General features: G+C 40.5%; 2 protein-coding genes across 4 annotated transcripts in view; both read left to right on the top strand.

The window, feature by feature from the left end:
* Nucleotides 1-20,185, top strand: part of agbl4 (AGBL carboxypeptidase 4) — a gene marked incomplete at its 5' end in the record, with an annotated part of 263,314 nt that overhangs the window by 190,193 nt on the left and 52,936 nt on the right. The window lies entirely within an intron of this gene.
* On the top strand, nucleotides 4,120-19,513 carry bend5 (BEN domain containing 5). Of its 2 annotated transcripts, none has more exons than XM_083969961.1 (6): nucleotides 4,120-4,383; nucleotides 5,649-5,779; nucleotides 6,704-7,184; nucleotides 8,274-8,422; nucleotides 12,673-12,886; nucleotides 13,119-19,513. In XM_083969961.1, exons 1-6 carry the CDS (start codon nucleotides 4,200-4,202, stop codon nucleotides 13,313-13,315), a joined length of 1,356 nt encoding a protein of 451 aa, XP_083826087.1. In that variant the 5' UTR covers nucleotides 4,120-4,199; the 3' UTR covers nucleotides 13,316-19,513. The 2 variants fall into 2 exon arrangements, with proteins under 2 accessions (XP_083826087.1, XP_083826088.1); XM_083969962.1 differs by lacking the exon at nucleotides 4,120-4,383 and adding an exon at nucleotides 4,457-5,551.

Genomic DNA, 20,185 nt, shown 5'->3' with positions numbered 1-20,185 from the left:
TTAGAGCAGAGTTTGTGTGTTTGAATAAGTGTTTAAAACAAACAAAAACAAAGAGCAGATTGGATTTATTAAGTAAATAGACGCTTTGGTTTTAATTGTCATAATGGTGAAAAGTCAACACACAACAATGGGGAAACAGCATTTAACCGATATTTAAAGTGTTCTAATTTAAGAGCATTTTGGATGTCGAAAGGTCATGTCAGACTTAATGAATGTTGTTTAAGCCCCTCTGTAATTACATACGTATAGTGCTATAGATAGTCCTAATGTGTGTGTGTGTGTGTGTGTGTGTGTGTGTGTGTGTGTGTGTGTGTGTGTGTGTGTGTGTGTGTGTGTGTGTGTGTGTGTGTGAGAGAGAGAGAGGGGGAGAGGGAGAGAGAGATAGAGTGAGAGAGAGAGAGAGAGAGAGAGAGAGAGAGAGAGAGAGAGAGAGAGAGAGAGGGAGAATTTGTTCACTCACATCATTTAAATGTTCATTTTTTTCTGTATAGCAAGTTTTTTTTTCATTCTTTTGATAAATATCCTATTCCCTCCGTCCTTTGTGTAATTTGAACAGATTACTTTGACCTTCCTCAGTTCTCACACACTATGAAGCAAAGTCACAAAGTATGAAATTGTACAACAATTTGTCTTTGGTAGACTTTCTGCTTTTCTTTTTATTTCATACAGTTGCAGTATCCAGTCGATATCCCAGTATTGTTGTAGTAGTAGAAGCAAATACTGAAAATGGTGAAACAATGAAAAACGTTCTGATCTTGGCAGGAGTTTGTTGGAATAAAACAATACATATAATGTTTCAGATTTATCTACTGCCAAAATGCATTGAATATGTTATCAATTCACAGACTTTTCTTTGTTGGAACACCACTCCCTGGAAGCTGCACTTCTATATGTATTTGTAAAAGCTACACGTGGGGCTACTGTAGAGAAAAATGTAAATACAGATCAACAGATTATGACACAGTCTAGTTCTTGGTAAAGTCCAACCACATCTCTACAACTGGATGAAGGTACTGGAACATACTCAGAGATCACTCCACAATGTGAAGCAATGAAGGTTGAAAACTTGAGCACATGAAAGAGATAAAATACATGTTTTATGTCATTAACACAGAAAGTGCATTGACACTGTCACATGCACATACATCATGTGTTTCCACATGTTCAGCCTGATTAACCTCAGCTCAGCAACATGATGTGACTAAACATGACAAACCAATAAGGATGTTAAAGGTGCAACTTTCACAGAAACACGCTTAAATATTGTGTGGGTGTTTAAAGTCTTTCTTGTTTGGGAAGGTCCCTAACTGAGGGACGTGACCTGGATGTGTCTAAATGGCAGCCATGATAAGAGCTGGTAGAATCCTTCAAATGCTTAGGAAAGGAGCTTCAAAGCTTCCTGTCTCAACATGGGATACATTGTATCCTTCTTTACAAAAGGAAGAAAGATAGTGTTGTCCCACAATGCCTTGTAGCAACATAATAAAGTGGCAATTGTAGGATAAACCCACAGCATCCATTTCATTCCTGTGACCTTGTGCAAAACTTATGGAAATCCTTGCATGACTGGCTGAGCTCCATAAATATATATAATTATATATTTTTCCCCTCTTTCAAATATGTTCACTTAGGAGTCATCTTGCAAAACAAGCGCATTGAATTTTTTGTTAAAAATATGATACTAATGTAATTTATCCTGGCCTTTTCCCTGTTATTTGTATGGCTGTTATGTGTTTGTGGTTAAGACACATTTATCATCAATGTGTTACAGATAAAGTTGGTTTTAAAAAAAAAAACAGATCGCCTTTTTACTGCATTGGTCTTTTCCCAATTCCTTATATGGATTCTCCTTCATTTCTTTCTGTGCCTTTATGACGTTTTCAATGGAAGTCAAGGAAAAGTTGTTTGACTTTTATACCTCAGCCCTTCTGTGTCATGTCAAAATGTCTCTTGTGAAAAAGGTCTGTTGGGACTGAGGTGCTGAGATAGATGTCAATCAAGCACGGTCTATACACATAGCTGTGTCGAATATTGAATGCATTTACTAAACCCAATATACTACAGTACACAATATACAATATCATTGCATATGAATGTAGATTACTCATGGAGCAGGGACCAATCGACTTGTGGTTTGTACATGAATTGTACACTCTCTCTCTCTGTCTTATATGAAACACGCACACGAAATGGTGTGTTCATTCAAGCAATGAGACCTGGTTTAGGCCGAACAAGGGAGTCCAGCAGTGGAGTGGAGCCACATAGCATGAAATAATTACAGTGAGAAACCAGAGTACATGGGTTAAGCTGTCAGACTTTTTGGAGCTTGGAAATAGTTCTGACAGAAGTTGACATGGTTTATAGTACATATTAAATCTGTAAATGTGCAGTTATTCATTTGTAAAAGCAAAGTGTCCAGAGTAATATAGATACTGGCTGCTATGATTAGTCCACCAGGAATTGCACAGTGCAATGACAACACAGATATCAACACACAGATATCTAAACTGATTTTACAAGAAATATACCGCAAAATTTAAAATTGAGGGGAAAAAAATAAAAATAAATGTGGCTTTGGTTTGTTCTGATTTTGGGGGGAAATATGAGACATATTTAGACATGAAGATACTGTAAAATGTTCATGTACCTTCAATGTGTCTCTAGTCAGAGTCCCATTTTGGGTGCACCTCTGTAAACTCTTTACTTCATCGAAAAGTTGTTGTTTCAACTTTTTTTGAACTTCTCCAAGTTTCAGGACTGAAGAACAACAGGTGTGGCTTCCAAATGAAGTGGTGTCCCCCTTTAAACCCTGGCCACTTCAAAGACAGAAAGCTCCAGAAACTGAGCAGCCTTATGTTGACAAGCTCAGGCTTGAGGACAGGAGAGCCATTGAACAGAAGCTTAGATTAACAGTAATCCTCTGTTCGACTTGTTCAGAAGCTGCTCAAATGGCTTGTCTATCACCCTCATTCGGGTTGCAGATTGTGGTGTCTGCCAAAGTAGTTGTGCATAGATACATGGGATGACCAACAAACAGCCACAAAAAAAGAAATTAAGCCTTACCGCTAGAATATATTTTATTGTAAAGACACTATGACTATTCACCTTAGTAAGCTAGTCTTCCATTAACTGTTCATTTACCATATATTTAAAACAGCCTAAAACTCCAAAAACTGTAATAAAATGACTGGCATTATGTTCGGAGAATTATTGCCATCACTCTGTTTGTTTGTTTTTAAATTGTCTTGTACACAGACTCTGGGAGCGGTCATACAGTACAATGAACAAACATCATGGGGAAGATGGCATTTGAAACAGGCCTAATCATAACTAACTAAATGCCTGAAACTATGAAACAAAATATCAGAGAAGAAAAGGGGCTCTATATAGTTCTGCATCAGTTACTTTTCAATTACAGCAGCCCAAGCAGAACGAAATTGTTAGTGTCATTTATCGACTGTGGTGCTCTCCATTAGAGTAACAACTGAGAGAAATCCATCCTGTTGTATAACCACCTGGCTGTCTTACAATAACAAAGAGTTCATGTCTGTCAGCTGGTCTTATGTCTTTTTGGTGTGATACAGGAATAGATGAGAAGTGCACACCAGGAAACACATAAAAGCACACAGAAACCAATGAAACCTGACCAAGCAGGTAATCATCTTGGTGGCTTTTCTGACTATAGTTGCCTGAGACAATTCCTCAGAAGACAGCCTGAGAAATAATGGGTGTCTAAACTGATAAGCGCACTGACCCAGAATGACTGAAATGTCCTGTCTAATCACTTAAAGTGATCCTCAAAAATGAACCTGCGATTTCTATCTCGTATTGTTGTTTAATAGCCTATATTGACGTGTTTATTGGCATATTGGCGCAAATCTTCTTAATGTTTAAAATCTGACATTTATTATGATACCTTTTTAAATAATTGTGAAAGTAACGCCTTTCATACGTTTTTCAAATAAATCAAAATCAACATTTGAATACATATGCATCTAACCATCTTTTAACAATGAAGTTAATGGCATGTCTATTACTCATGTCTTGATCATCAACCCTGGTGATGTGGACCAGGCAAGAGTAGCCGAGCGCAGACACCATCCCTACCCCCCCCTCCTATGTGTATATATTTTTTTTAATACTTTGTGAGGAAAAACTGTCAACCATATCCAAAGTGCAGGACCAAAGAGAAGTAAATAATGTATGCTTTTGTTAGATTCTTTGAAGACGATATGTGCTACGCGTTACCCGTTTCAAATGTGGAAGATTTCAGACCTCTGCACAAAACAGATTTTGATAATCAGAAGGTGTATCTGGTTCACAGAACTGAAGAGAATGGCAGCGCAGGCCAGCCGTGCGAAGCACAGATCCTTGCCCTTGCAGGTAAGTTGCCCTCCTAACACATCAGCGTTTTTTGCTGATTTTAACGCTGGTTTTTCTCCGTCCGACCGATTAACGATTATGTGCGCGGGACTCGAAGAGGTGTCAAAGCGGATCCTTTTGTCCGATCTGTCAAGACGTGATCAGCTGGAGTCTGACACTGATAGCCACAACAACGTCCTCGGCTGCTGCTGCTGCTGCTGCTAGCTGGATGTGCTAGTTAGATATGCTAAGATAAGTTTGGTAAGGTAGTCACACCTCGTCGTCAGTGCTTTACGGGTTGTTGTTGTTTTAACGTTCACTGTGTCGTGTGTCTAAAGTTAAGCCTCGGTGTTTCGGTAGACTAGTGCGTCTCGTTTGGTTAAATACGTGGCATGCAGCAGTGATAGCCAGTCACAGCGGTTGTTTACAACATGAAGCTAACGCCTGCTAGCTCGCTGTGTATCCGCTCCAGCGTTAGCATGTTAGCGTCGACGCGCTAGTTAACAGCGAGCACACAACAGAGCTGTCACTAACATCTGAAAAGCACACACACAGACACCACACAGACAGTGGTCGGTGTGTTATCACATTAGTAGTGGTTTTGCTAATGTGGTCGAGAGACCGGTAGCCCCCGGGTGCTTCGCTGGGGGCTGCGGTTAGCTTGTTAGCTGGATTATTTGATGGTGTGTGTCACTGAGGGGATGCGGCGCTGCAGTCATCGCAGTGTCAGACATCCGTGCACTGCACACACACATACACACACACTCATACAACAAATACCAGCAACTTGTCCGTCCGTCAGTAACATGTCAGCGTCATGGCTGGTTTCATGACAGTGTCAATGTGCTTCAGTGTGAAAGTGAAATGATTTGCTTCACGTCCGCCGCGGTTGCACTCACTGTTTGTCCACTGTCGTTTTCTATGCTCGATCTTTAACAAGCTTCATCACTAATCCCAGAATCTGAGCCGTCTGGGCTGCAGGATCGCTCCGACCTGACTAACACCCTCACAGCGTCGGTTTCCTTAGGACGATTTCTGCCTCACACCTCTACGATGCGTGTAGGTTTTGTTTTGTTTTTTAGTTTAGGCTTCAGTTTTTGGCCAAGTGAGTGAGAGTTAGGTGAATCTAGCGGGATGGAGAGATGATAACGCCCTCGGCCCGGGTAGGACAATGGATGAAAAGAGTTCTGTGGGTACTGTCACAGCTTTATGAAAATCCATCCAACTTTTTTCTTTTATTGGAAACTTCATGGGTTTCTTCCTGTTTGTACTTTTGCATTTCACAGATACAGTAGAGGAATTTGAAGACAGTATAATGCAAAAGAAGATGAAAATTCCCAAGATGTCCATCGAAAATTCAGGAAACTCAATTGAGAACAATTTTGGAGAGGAGAGAATGCCACTCAGACATAAAAAGGTAGGCACGCCAAGATTGGACAGTAGTTGTGTTGTTGTTATTGGAGGAAAGGAGTGTTGTACATTTAGAAAGACAGCTCTGGGTAAACAACTCTCTCTCATCTGATTGTGTTTGTACTGACACCAGCATCATGCCATATAATCACACTGCACCTCAGTTATGCTGACATGATGCTTATCAATTGATATCACAATTGAAATATAACTTTGTGATGCTGTCATAACAAATTACGTTACTGTACATCACATCATTGTTTGTATGTGGGTGTAACAATTACTTTCAAATATGTATCAAAACAAAATATCCTATTTAAATTACTTGGTCAACGTTTTATTACTTTGTCAGTAAGAACCCTAAACACCGTGCACTGTGAAAGGATGGGCGCATGTGCTACTGCATGTATCTTGTTGATGTATGCTCATCAATCGTCTTATATTCAAATATTTCTATTAATGATTCAATGTCACATTTCCATAAACTTGGATGACACCCAAAATCCCCCACGCTATTTTTACCATATGCTGGATTAACACAAATTCAGCACTCTGGACAGCTGCCCTTTCACAGACAAATCCTCTGAGCGGCTCATCAAGAAACTCAGTGACTCCTCTCCTCCCAGTTCCTACTGAGATCCACACAGTCAAAGCAAACTGTTTTCACTTTGTATGTCATGCCATTTTTAGATTGATGTGTGTTTTTTCAGCTCTACCTCAAATTCTAGGATGGAAACATACTGAGTCAGATCTTTCCTGTGCTTTGTTACTGATGCAGCAGATACTGTAGATTTGCAAAATTAAGTGAAACATTTTATTTGGCCCTCATCCACACATGGTGAATTTTGTATTATGTTCACGTTCTCAACTTTCTAGTTATTACAGTGTAAATTACAAGTCTGTCCAGTTCCTAACTTGATTGTTTCCTCAGGCCCTGTCTCAGGACCATGGACGCCCACTTTCTAACTCATCCAAGAGCTTGGCAGCAGTAGTGGCTCGCCTGGAGAGAAACGCTGCCAGCTCCTGCATGGAGGGCGAGGAGGACCTGGATGAGGACCGGCTGGCCGAGGAGGGAGAGGATGCAGAAGATGAAGACGACGACATGGAAGCGGAACATCAGCAACATCATCACCAGCAGCAACAACAGCAGCATTTGGAGGTGGATACGGATTGTGTGTCCGAGGTTGCCGCCGCTGTGGTTCCTAGAGTCTTGTACGAGGAGCTGGTTCACAGCTACAGGCAACAGGAGGAGGAGATGAGGAGGCTGCAGCAGGAGTTGGAGCGAACCCGCAGGCAGCTGGTACAGCAGGCCAAGAAGCTGAAGGAATATGGCAGCTTGCTGACAGAAGTCAAAGAACTGAGGGACTTCAACAGGAGGCTGCAAGATGTACTTCTTATGAGATTAGGCAGCGGTGAGAGACCAAGAGCATGCATGTCAACACACAAACAAAGTATGAATGTCTCTGTAACTGTAATCCAAAAATAGAACATTCAGTCCTATAGAAGTCGGCCCTGGACGGACACATCTCTGCACTCAACTTACTTGCTTACTTTATGTTTTACTTTGATTACATCACATGACCTTCATTGTGGATGCTCCAGTTTTTCCTTTTGGGCTCATGTGCTTAGCTTCTAGGTTTATTCTTGCCCCTGAAAATGTAGATACATAGTTACAAGTAGAACTGGGCAACACCAAAGTTGAGTCGAGATGCTTCACTTAGTGTGGCTAATATTTGAATGTAGATATATTGACCAGTGATTTGAGGACCTCAAACAGAACAATGGGGGTGCAGTACTTTGAATATGGCCATAAAGAATACACTTGCTCTAAATGCAATAGGTTTTAATAGTTAATATACTCACAACACTGAGATTATAATCCAACAATAGGATTATGGTGGGTCCAATACTCAGGTTTTAAATTCTATACAGGAAGTTGAATAAAAGGCATCATAGTAGTGTGATTAAAAGTGGTGTAGTTGCAGCACATAGCAGGGTACAAACACAAGCTTTGCCAGATGCTGGTGTTAACCTCAACCCCACTGTAGATCTGGACAGAGGCGCGTGGCTACTGGCTAGACCATCTAATGGACAGGCTAAAGATTAGAGCACCCTGGGGTGCTGTCGGGTAGGGGATGGAGTGCTCTGACCGATATTAAAACTCATCAGCGACATTGGAGCTTAGTGTGGCCAGCCACCAAGCCAGCTTAGTTACTGGGCTAAAATAACCGCATGCCTTGAGGCACATGCCTAGGCCCAAGGCAGGAAACAAGGAAACAAGCAGGTAGTGTAGGCACCGCTCCAGTGATGAAGACCCTGAAACTGGTCCAGGTACCGTTGATTAAGGTGCAACTGGCTGTTTACAGCTGGCACAGGGTCTAATGTTATTGGAGTCTGCCGTACCTAGCATTTGATGAATGGCTTTTGTCCTCTGCTCAACATAAAGTGAAGATTTGTTGGTTGTATTCCTGTAAAGTCAAATGTCTTGTTTGTGTTTCCAGAGCCTATGCATGACAATGGTACTCAGACAATCAAAGCTGAAGTGGTTGAACCCATTGTTGAAGCCCAAGAGACATGCAGAGAAGAAGCCAACACCAGTTCCAGCTACTCACCCTCACCTCGAACAGTATACACCTGCAATGACGGAAAGGTCAGTCCCACAAGACTAAGAGACACTTCAGTTAGATTTTCACAATCCTCCTCCAGCTGGCGTGTGATTTCCACCTTTTCAACTGCTTTTGTTTTGTTTTTCATAGTCAGATCACATGTCTATTTATCTGCTACCAAACCCTCCATGTGGTCTTTGTGATGTTCCCTGTCTGTTCTCGTCTCCTTCATCTTTTTTTGACATGCATTCTTGAAGGCAAAATCATTCATCCAAATGTAAACACAAGTGTAGCCCCAGTGCTTCAATTCAAAACACGGGAATGAAAGATGCCATCAGTCAAACATTGATTGACAGGCTTTTAACATCCAGTCCAACAGGCAACAAATTAATCTGATGTTTTCTGATGCTGTTCAAAGCCTGTTAGTGATGTTCAGTCAGTCACCAGCCAGCAGTTAACCAGGCCTCTATTTTCAATTATAATCAACAGAGAAATATCTGAAATGTTGAGTTTCTACTGAAGCAAGTTGATAAGATTTTATTGATAACAATACCATTCAATTCTGCCTATTAGCTTGATTTATTGAACAATGAAATGGCAGACTTTTACACGTTTTTACCTCACAATCAGACCTGACTTAGCCTTTAGACGCGGTACCCCGTGGTACCCCGTGGTGCGCACGGAAGACACCGTGTCCTATGTGAAAACAGGGTTTCCCGCAGCGCTTTCCTGTTAAGGCGGCCGCCTTAACAACAAAGAGCTGCCGCCTAAACTAACTTCTTAAAAAAAAAAAATGTAGCGATATTCGCCGCCGCCCCCCCCGTCGGACGATGGCCGCATCCTCCCACACACATACACAGCACAGAGAAGCGCGCATGCATAACAGCAGCGCGTGTTGAAAGCTAAACTTAATACGGCGCGGTGCGTCCACCCCCGCGACGATCGATCCCCCCCCCGTCGACAGGTCAGACACCACCTTAACTGACAGAAACACTGGGGGAAACACTGGAAAAGGTCTTTATTAATCATTTTACCAGTTGCAATTTCCGCACACTGTTCTATAAACTTGCATAGGTCTATTCCTGGACAAAGCAGAAGCAACGTTTTGGTCTATACGACCTTTCATCAGTTGCATCTGGTCCATTCAAACAGAATTACCTTTCAGAAATATTCAAATTTAAAATGCTTTTTATATACTATGGCTTTGCTGAATAATTGATTATATTTTCAGCATACCCAACTTATCTACATCTTGATTTCAGTATTTAATCAATAATCATCGTCAATCTAGCGAGCATCAGTACAGAGTTGTAACAAAACCTTCACCGATTGACTAGGTGAGCAGATCATTGTCTTGTTTAAAATGACTAGCCACATATATTGTCTGGACTCTCCCCACAGAGGTCGCTGCTGGAAAGCATTCATTAGGCTGCATGAACACATAGATGTGTCTTCAGGTATGACAGCCGCAGTTTATTTTAACACCATTGCTCTTAAGTGTTAACAGGAATAATAAACAGGTGTATTACACTTGTCACTTTTATCAGCATTGAGTCACAGAGCAGCCCTGGAAAGAGGCTGGATAAGTAAGACACAGTCAGAGCAAGAGACACACCGCCCAGCTCTGTGAGAGAAACAGACTGACTTGAGAGAGATGCACTGAACACGAACACTTAACCTGAGCCCACTGTTATTTACTGACAACAAACTTGGAGAGGAGAGGTTTCAGATTGCTCTTCCTTCAATATTCTCTCATGTAGTTTTTTTCTCTTTTCATAACCAATACTTCTACTTTATCTTTACTGCAAAGTTGTAAACATTGACAACCGCTTCAACACAAGGAGGAGACGAGAGTCCTTGCTTAATTTGCAGAACCCAAACACAACTCACCGAGAGAGCATATACGTAGGTCTGCATGGCTCTGAAATTGATAAGGTTGGAGGTACAACAGTCCATGTAGAGCTGCAACAATTAATTGATTAATCGAACAATAATCGATTATTAACAATTTTATCAACAATTTTGATAATCGAATACCGTAAATTCCGGACTATAAGCCGCTACTTTTTTCACACACTTTGAACCCTGCGGCCTATACAACGATGCAGCTAATTTATAGATTTTTACTGGCTAACGGCCTCCGGGGGGCGCTCTAGCAGGAAGCACAAAAGTGAGAAAGACATGTGGGGAAAGATTATGCAGCGAAGAAGACACTAGTTTTGAGTTTTGGTGCAGTGTTTTATTTTCTAACCAGGCATTTTACTGTTGTGTTGGTGCTGTGTTGATGCCGTGTTGGTGCCGTTTGAAAGAAAGCATGTCTTAAAGAGGAACTAAGCAGGATTTCTCCCGTGGCTTTGCTACATTTTTACCTTAATTAAAAAGCTCCGGAGTAATTGTGATGGTTAACTACATGACTGTGACTTGTACGAGTGAGAACGGAGGGTCTCTGCCTTCACCTGGCGTCTCACGGCTGAAAACCAACCTTGCAACATCAGTGTAGTACCTGTGTGTAGTAAAATATAGATTCAACTACTCACCTACATCAAATTCTCCATCCCAAACCCTAGTTATCAGTTATATCTCCACTTTTTCAATTGTATATCTCAATTTACCTGTATTTTATGATCATGTGTCACATGATAGATAGGGCTTTTAAACCCTCACTTGTAGATAATCCCAATAACCCCTGTCACCCTTTGAGTCCTCAACCCTTGAGTCCCTTCTCTGTGTAAATCTGGCTCTCTGTTTGCGGGTGACGGTGGGAACTCATCTAATTTTGTAGGAAATGCTGTATTTCCTCTCAACATCTCATGAACGTGGGAACATGCCGTCATAGCTGATCAGTCCTTTCCCCCTGGCTGCCCTACCCTAGCAGGTAAACAAGGTTGAGAAGATTATTATTGTTCCTGCAAGCCCAGCCAGCATCATCAGTGTTTATTAGCCTGTTAGGGTTCTTTACTCCCCCCACTGCTGTAACTCAACCAGCGTCCTGTCTCTGATGACAGGGGGGGAATTGGTACTACAAGCTCTGGGGCCTGCAGCCACTTCAAGCGTGAAGAACACTTGCAAATTAGAACTCTCCTACATCAGGGACCCCATATTAATTATTTGCACGAGAGGAATTTAAAGTGACTGACAGGTTAGCCCTAGTGAGAGTGCGAGAGGGGAAAGAGGTAGAAACAGAGGACGAGAGATGGAGAGAGAGAGATAAACGAGAGCAACAGGGAGGGAGGATGAAAACAATCTTGTCTAACTTGAGGGCAGTAAAAAGCTTGTCTGCTGGCCGGGGGCCTAAAGCACATTAGCTGCACAGGGAAAAGCCTTTTGGATGCTAGCCTAAAGACTTTACAGTGATAAGAGAGCAGAGAAGGGAAAGGGAGTCACATATGCCCCCTGCTGCATTAGCTCACCTAGAAGACCGGGGCAGTCTGCCTAGGCTGGCAATCGGCTTGGAGTGTTTGGTGCAGGCTTATGCAACATGCCGCTACAGTGTGTGTAGAGCTACAGGCTAAGTTCATAGTGGAGGTAATCCAGGCCACAAGCAGCCAGTGGCCTGAGCTTATTTATGTATCCTAGTTGGTGAAAGTGCTGCTTCTTGGGATTTGCAATTTGGTCCAAGCATGAGCTCGTTAAGACGTGTTCTTCCACGACTCTCTATGATCTGCCCTGTCCATTTAGGTTTAGAGGGTTTCACACCTGTGTAGAGCATTGGTGAAACTGGATTGAGATCCAACAGCACCTTTCTTCACAAATCTGTGGGTGGTTAGTGTCATCGCAGAGGGATGACATGACATGATGTGTTATTGACTGATATGATATGTGTTGTTTTAGTTTGTTTCTCTCACTTCCTCTTTGCTTCTCTGTGCTGTGGTGGACACTTGCATACAAGCCCCCCACCCCCAATTGCAAATCTGATTCCAGCATATGTTCTAACAACATGTCCTGGTGGAGAAACAAGAACAAGAGCCATGTTTTTGTCAACTTTCATTTGGGTTTTAAACATTTTATTTGACTTTCATTTCATTAGCTGATAAAAGAAAGAAAAGGGGATTTATTAAAGCACTTTGGCCTATTAATTAATGAAGTGACTGACTGAAATATCATCAGATTAAAAAATATATATAAGTGTCTAAATGTCTTAGTCCCAGTAATGGTGGAGCAGACAGTTCCTCAGTGGGTGGTAATGGTTGGAAATTGATCTTGAATTAACAAGAGCAGATGAGACTTCCTATCATATCACTTTTTTATTTTGTCCGGATTCATATTTTTATGTTCACACCTCTCCTCTCTGCAGGTACACCTAGGTGGTGGAATTTGGGTAGAGGAAGAGAAGTGGCACCAGCTTCAGCGGACCCAGGGAGACTCCAAGTTCACGAAGAACCTGGCTGTAATGATCTGGGGCACAGAAACCCTCAAAAACCGTAGTGTCACAGGAGTGGCCACCAAAAAGAAGAAAGATGCCCTGCCCAAACCTCCACTGTCGCCCAGCAAGCTGAAAATCGTCAGAGGTAAGATTTCTACTTGAGGTTTAAATCTTTAAAATCAAAACAGTGAGAGAGATGAATCCGTGTTTTGAATGACCTCTTGTAAGTTGGAAAACATCAGGTACAGAACAAATTATTTTCTTTGCTCATATTGCCTTTCAATCATTGAAATATATTCATTATACACCAGACCAAGATATGATCAGCAATTTTTGATTCAGTGTAGTCTGACTGCTAATGCTCACTCCTTCTCCAGAGTGTCTCTACGACAGAGTGTCTCAAGAAACAGCCGACAGTGCAGAGATTACACAGAGATTATCCAAAGTGAACAAATACATTTGTGAAAAGATAATGGACATCAACAAGTCCATCAAGAACGAGGAGCGGCGGGAGTCCAAGCTGCTCATCAGACAGACAGTCAAGATGGAGAACTTCACCTACGATGGCATGTAGTGATCAACTGTTGTCACACCAGCGCCTTCTGCCCGCCCCCGTGGTCCGCAGGATATTTAGGGGACTTGATATGAGTGGTTGGGGTTTTGTCACAGTTTCAGGAGCAGTTGTATTCCTTTTGACGCATTGGATTGGTGATTATGTGAAATGTTGAAACAATTAGTACCCTACCTAATTTCCCACAGAGCAACCATCACCTCCCTCCGTGCCCAGTTTCCTCATTGGCTGACAGACAGCTTTACCCACCAGTGACTGGCTGACGTGAGCTCATGTGAACTACTTTGATATGAGCTGGTATGAGTGTTTTTATAAGCTTTACAGTAGAATTGGTACAGAGACATGGTTTATTGAGGTGTGTGCATTTGTGTCAAAGGAGAGGTTAGAGTGATTGTTCAATTAATTTATTGTTCTGTGTCAGAACATAATTTTGAGTCATTAAACTTTTAAAAAGTAAGAGGTTTTTTTCACTAGACAAAGTCTTCTGATGATAAAGATGATTATACTAGATTGCGTTAGATCTTAGATGTGTGGACAGGTGGCTGTTTTGATGACTACCCAATACCTGCGGTTTTGTGGTGTTTGCGGTTTGTACTTACTGCATGCAATGAGACAGCACTGTCTCATGTGCACCAGTCTTAATTGGTACCAGCGATATTGCATTTTGCAACAGATTCTGTTGCTCCAAGAGATTATTAACTAGTGTTTGTTCCCCCTAAACTGTAAGTCAATCAAAACACATTGTTTTATTAAATGGAGGCTTAACTGGGTTTAATAGGAAGCATGACTCTAATGTAGAGTCTAAAGAGAGCTATATTTGTTTTGTTTTATGTTGACCTTTTAGTTATGAATCATTGCCATCAGTTTAGAGAGCATGAGGAAAGGTTTTAATGGCATATTCCTGTGTTACTCTTAATCTAACATGTCACTTTCAGACAATTTGACTGTTTAATGAGCTGTAGTGGTACAGGCATGTTGATGCCTAGAAAGGCCTTAAATGGATTTGGCAATCACCAGGGACTGGTCTGCCCCTTGGTTTTCTAGTAAGCTGTGATTGTAAATGTATAGTAAGCTGAAGTGATGAAGCTTCACCTGCACTTTGCTGTGAGAATGTAAGGGTGGCTTGGTACTATTACTGTGAGATTCACAACATTAAGTTGAACTGAGCCGGGCTACTTAGTCCCCCACCCCACACCTCCCCTGTTAAAAGATGCTGGGTTGCACAGGACAACACGGGGACGAAAATCAGAGTGCAGCTCTGCACGGTTCAGGTCATCTTCATGTGGAAGCAGTGTTAGCTGTGGGTAAAGCTGTCTGAAAAACTGTTGTGCTGTTGAAGTTGTCTGGGCCTGCTGAACCCTATAATAACCCCCTCTTTTTTAAGCCATGCCACTGGGGAACAAAGTACGGTCGCTCCAGTGACAGCTTCCTCTGAGCTATGCCATCAGAACTTTGAAAACTGTCCTCTTTTTCTTGTATGTTTTTTAAAATGTTTTTTTTTCTCTCCAGTTGTTTTATTGTTTTGATCCAAAATGGTTTGTGTGGCTGTCTGCAGGCTGGAACCTAAACGCTGCAGATTGAAATCTCAACTGTGACCTAGCTGCGGCTAACTGTGAATCTGCTGCAGAGCTGCCTATCAAGCCTTTCTCCTCTTCACACTTTAGGTTCTTGTTTGTTGGTTGGTTTATTTCTCTCTATCATTTTGTCTGTCTTGGTTTTTGTTATTTCAAAAGTTCAGATCAGCCTTTTCAGCTACCTTATGTTTTGGAGATATTTTAGTGTACATAAAACACTTTTTACTTTTTCCACCAAACATGAATATTTCAGTTTCTAGTCATGCTACATGTTACAGTTTTAAAGGTTCTGGTCCAGTTTTGGTTTAATTTCTAATTGATGTTGTAATTCTGTGTTACCTGACAAGTTCTTGTTTCTTTTTACACTTGCGTATTTTTGTTTGTTTCATCATAATTGTTGGCTTTAAGCTTGATATTGTGTCCAGATGTAGATGAGTGAAATCTACAAATGAAAAAGATTTCTCCCTTTCATAGCCAAAGCGATATTTAAAAAATAGTATTTTGACAAGGCCCATATGTCACGCTACATTCGCAACGTGATACTTGATAAGCCTCACTAAGAGTCTACCTTCTAATTACCTGCCACAGTAATATGAAAATCTCTATTGTTTAACCATTGTGCTCCCACAATTGAGAAGCAGTAGTTAGGTCGACACAAATCATTTACATTGAATGCACTTTAAACTTCTGGGGGCAATTTCTTCAATCTTAAAGAAATGTATTTGTGGTATTCGTCCTTTTTTAAATGTCTATACTATATAGATTAAGGCCTAACAATCATTATATTATCATGAAGCACCTTAGAACATTTTGGTTTGTTTTTTTCTTATATATGGCAAGATTTTTTTTTTTTGTCAGTCAGAACTGCCCCTGACATGTCAATGCTCCACAACAAGCTTGATAGATTTGGTACTTCAAAAATGAATATTTGAATTATTGAAGGGTCATTTGGAGTTCTTAGAAAAAAGAGATTTCAACAGGTCAAGATTTTGTTGAAACTGGATTTAATATCTCCATCGTGGCCTCGTGAACATGAATGAATGGCGTACTTAAAACTCACAAGCAAAAGTCAACAACTGTTCTATAAACTTGCTTGGTTTTCAAGCCCAAAACACAATTCAAAAATCTGAAAAGATATTTTATCTATGAAATGTGCAAGATGACTGGAAAATGTGCTTTAACTTGACATGTCAAGATGCTGGTTATGTATAGATATGACTTATATAAAGACAATTGTGTATTTTTCCAAATGAGTGGTGTTTGTAAGCCAAAGTATTGAATGCTGAGATCAAGGTAAAGAAGGGGGATGATGCTGACTAACGAATCAGCGGGTTTGCACAAAAAATGGCCCATGCCAAGGTAACAGAGCTTAGTGAATCTTAAGCCACCAAAATGGTGACATATTATTGATATATATATTTTTGAGTTCCTAAAACAATGTCCCTTTTTAGTGTCTTTTAGTTTTTGTTTCCCTGCCCTGTACAAAGCAACATGTGAGGTTTAAGTGTGCTAGCAAAGAAAGAATGAAAAGATTTCTGCTGATCAAAGCAACCTCACTGAAATTCTGACAAGTTGTTGTATAGTGTTTGTGTTTGTTTCTTTGTTGTTTGATGCCAAAAGCGGGTGTGGTTTCAAAGGCTGGTTTCCTAGAGTGTGATTTAGCCTAATCCTTTAACTAAAACCATCTTTAGTGGATGAAAGCTGTATGGAAGTACTGTTTTAACCCAAATTTGACTTAATCTGTGATGGCAAAGCCAATCTCTTATCAAATGTACAAGTCACTTGCAGAGGAGCAGTTTGGGATTTAGCAGCAGACTAGTAACATACACAGATACATAACCTGGCAGAGCCATGAACAGATACTGTAGGCTAGTTTGGCTCTGTTACAACACCAGACCCTCTAGTGCACTCACTGTCACACTCAAGTAGTGATAGGGAGGAGATGTAACTTTGCTCGCTCTGTGATCCTCTTCTTGTGCCACCTCCAGGTCATTACTTTCCTGACATTTATATGGATTGGATTTTTTTTTTAAATGCACATGTATTCAGCAGCGAATCCTGTCCTCCTTGCTTGGTGTTTTGACGTATGTTGTGAATACCTGTCAAAGCTTCAGAAGTGAGGGAGCTTTATGTTGCTTTTTGACAGTTTGATTGGGGAAAAAGAGATCAGTTTCTAGCTTCACTTTGTGCAACAAGATAAATGGCTTCATCTCACAGTTTTTGCAACTAAGTGTACACAAGATACATGACTATTTGAGCCTCAGATACAATGTCAGACTTACTTCAAATGAGACAAATGGGAGGAACACATTGTTAGGCCTATATTTTTCTTAAGGTATCAGTAACTTTGTATACAATCCACAAACCGGTTCTACTTCATCTAACTTCACCGTCCTACCTCATTGTTACTCTGGTGTTTGTTTGTCAGTGACTGTAAACTATGTGTGTATATTAAAAAAATCTATAGGAAAAGGTATACCTGGTTACTCTCAATATGTATAGCATATAAAACTTGTAAAACACCTCAGTACACAAATATCATTCTTAGGAGAAATCAGTTTTATTACCTGCTTAAAGATGCTGCTGTAAAGGGTGTCTGCGTGAGGGGTCGTCTCTGAATATATATATCTACGCTCTTTGCTATGTTGTGCAGTTGATCAGTGGTTGTGTTCTGTCTCTGTATTGCATTCTGAGATTTTTAATGGTTGACGGTGCTACCAGCAAACAGTTCAAAACTGATCTATTGGACCTCAAATGGTGCTGTTTTTCTATGTTTTTATCCTCATACAGCTATGTTTTATTCAGGTGTGTCAACCGCCACTACTATCCCCTCAGCTAATCAAATTTAAGCCAAAATATTTCGCAAAACTGGTAACCCTGCTATTACTGTATCAACTATATGCTATCCATCCAAATATTGTAGATAGTGATTATATCCTCAGCTGTGAGTTTCAGAAGTACCTCAGAACTTGCTGATTTTAAATGGATGCATCTGCTTCTAGGACCTGTTGTCTACCAATATCACGTTGTCGCAGTGTATTTTCAGAAATATGCATTTTTAATGGTTAGATCAGGTTACACTATAGATAGTACATGGATGTTAGCCCACACACACTCAGATGATCATTTCAATTTAAAGGATACCACTGTTCACTGGTTGCATGCCAGGTTGTCATAAAGGAAATCTCAGTCAAACTGGTAGAGTGTATGTTAAGGTAGAAGAGGTTTTAAAAGAAAAGGAAGAAAAAAAAATTAAACGCAAAGAAAAAACATTTTGAGTCAATGTTAAGTCCAGTTTCTTTTACAGAAGACAGATTCCATTGGTAGTTCCAAGTTTATGACGGAAAAACATAAGTTCATCACAAGTAATATTGTGAATATACACACTAGTGCCCCGTGTGGTTGAGAATGAAATTTGTCAAAAAGATCATGGAAATCACTGAGAGTCCTCAGGGTACATTCACAAAGACTGTTGGGGAGTTGCAGCGTGTCTGCTTTGGAATGATTAATTTTATCTAGTTACCATTTTGATCTGTGATTCCCCAGTTGTATCTCTTTGTCTCTCACTGTTGTTAAAATAATTTAAATGTACTTTTCTGTGTTCAAAATATGAATTTATATATGAATCTAGCAATTTGTGCATGATTGACTTACTGTGAGCTAGAGTCATAGATATGGCACCACACAGTGTCTAGACTTGGCTTAATATTACAAAAAAAAAAGTGCATTATATTTTCTTTTACCCTGTGCAGTGATACCAATGGAATCTTTTCTGCGCCAAAGTGTTTGCAGTATGTTGAATTTTTTGGGAGGTTGGTTTTCTCTACCTGTCACTATGTTTGTATTTGTTTTCTTGTGTTTTTTACTCTGATCATGTCTGTGAACATGAAACGTTGCTGGGGAATTCCTCTCTACTGTGAGCAGTGTGTGTTCAAATACACAGAAGTTGGTTTAATGGAAGCACTTAAGCCATTCATTGGACTGTTTCATAATGGTTCAATTGCAAGCGTTGCTGTGGTCCAGGGATTTGACCCATGGAGTTTTGTGTGTAGTTGAATTCCTATGCAGGTGTTGAGTAGTGATCACCTGGTACCACATCACTGTTGGGTGGGGGGCCAGCCAGGGAAAGAGAGAGAGATGAGTGGGGAGTGTTCAAATCTTTGAATGTGTCTGCACAGCCTTGAGATTGAGTCAATGGGGACAATGGCGAAATGACAAATCTGTACACAACTATTACATTTTCACACTCATGGAGATAAACTAAACTGAGCTATACAGGGCTGCTTGGGTATATACCTGTCTGTAATAGTTGTAACTGCATTGCAATGATCATTAGGGAAAGACAGGGTTATTACTGTATGGAGTTTTCCAGCTGGTATGATAATGTGAAAAGAATTTAAAGACTATTGCAGTAAAAACTCCCTCAACCTACTTCAGCCTCCCAGAGGCACAACCCTACATTTACAGAAAATGTTATACGTATATGCGATAGAGAGTGTACATGTCTTTGCTAAACCGGCCACACCTCTGCTATGCGAGCAACTCTTTGACGCTTAGCATCCTGTTCTGTGTTTTCTCTTGCTGCATTCAGGAACACCTGTCTAATGTATAGATCAATGGAAATAAATCCAGACTTTTATTCTATCAGCACAAACCTCTTGTCTTTTTTGTCATTTCTTGCCTCGTGTTCTTTTGTCAAAAAGATAAGACTTCTGTCGGGAACTGAAAGCCAAGGTTAAAACCTCCCTGGACCTGTTTTTTTTTTTTAAATCCCTTTTCAATGTGGATGATGATAATGCCCCTGCCTGCATTTGTCTTGAAAAAGTTCAGAAAAGATTAAATTTGTGGATCCAGCAGATGCAATCACATGTGAAACTGTATCGAGAATCAATAATGTTTTGTTTTGTTTTGTTTTTTGCTGCTTACTTTCAGGAACAGATCAAACATGTTCAATGAGAAGCTCAAAATCCCTGCCATGTCGTTATGGTAAATTAAAGCCAAAGAAAACTCACGGCTAGCTCTGGGCTTAAAGCTGAACCTGAACCTTTGCTTGTTCTATATTAGTTGTTTAATCCATATAAAAAATTAAGCATAAAAACAATGATTTAATGGATTAGTTGGGTTTGTTCCTGGGAACAGTAACTCCCTGGAGTTCCCAACTCTGTTAAGTTAATTGGCATTTGGCTGAAGCTCTATAAACCAAAATACCAAACTATTGCTTCAGTTGTACCACTTGCATCAAAGGAATACCAGAACAAAGCAAGGCGGACAGCAACTTTTTAGATGAAATTTCTGACAA

This window comes from Trachurus trachurus (assembly GCF_905171665.1).
Source record: "Trachurus trachurus genome assembly, chromosome: 4".
NCBI lineage: Eukaryota > Metazoa > Chordata > Actinopteri > Carangiformes > Carangidae > Trachurus > Trachurus trachurus.
This window is presented reverse-complemented; position numbering and strand designations above follow the sequence as displayed.

Excerpts from the sequence above, each read along its gene's own strand:
- bend5 (XM_083969961.1), top strand. The coding sequence starts at position 4,200 with ATGTATGCTTTTGTTAGATTCTTTGAAGACGATATGTGCTACGCGTTA. Across the intron at positions 5,780-6,703 it reads TGCCACTCAGACATAAAAAG|GCCCTGTCTCAGGACCATGG; the intron begins GTAGGCACGCCA and ends TTGTTTCCTCAG. Across the intron at positions 7,185-8,273 it reads TCTTATGAGATTAGGCAGCG|AGCCTATGCATGACAATGGT; the intron begins GTGAGAGACCAA and ends TTGTGTTTCCAG.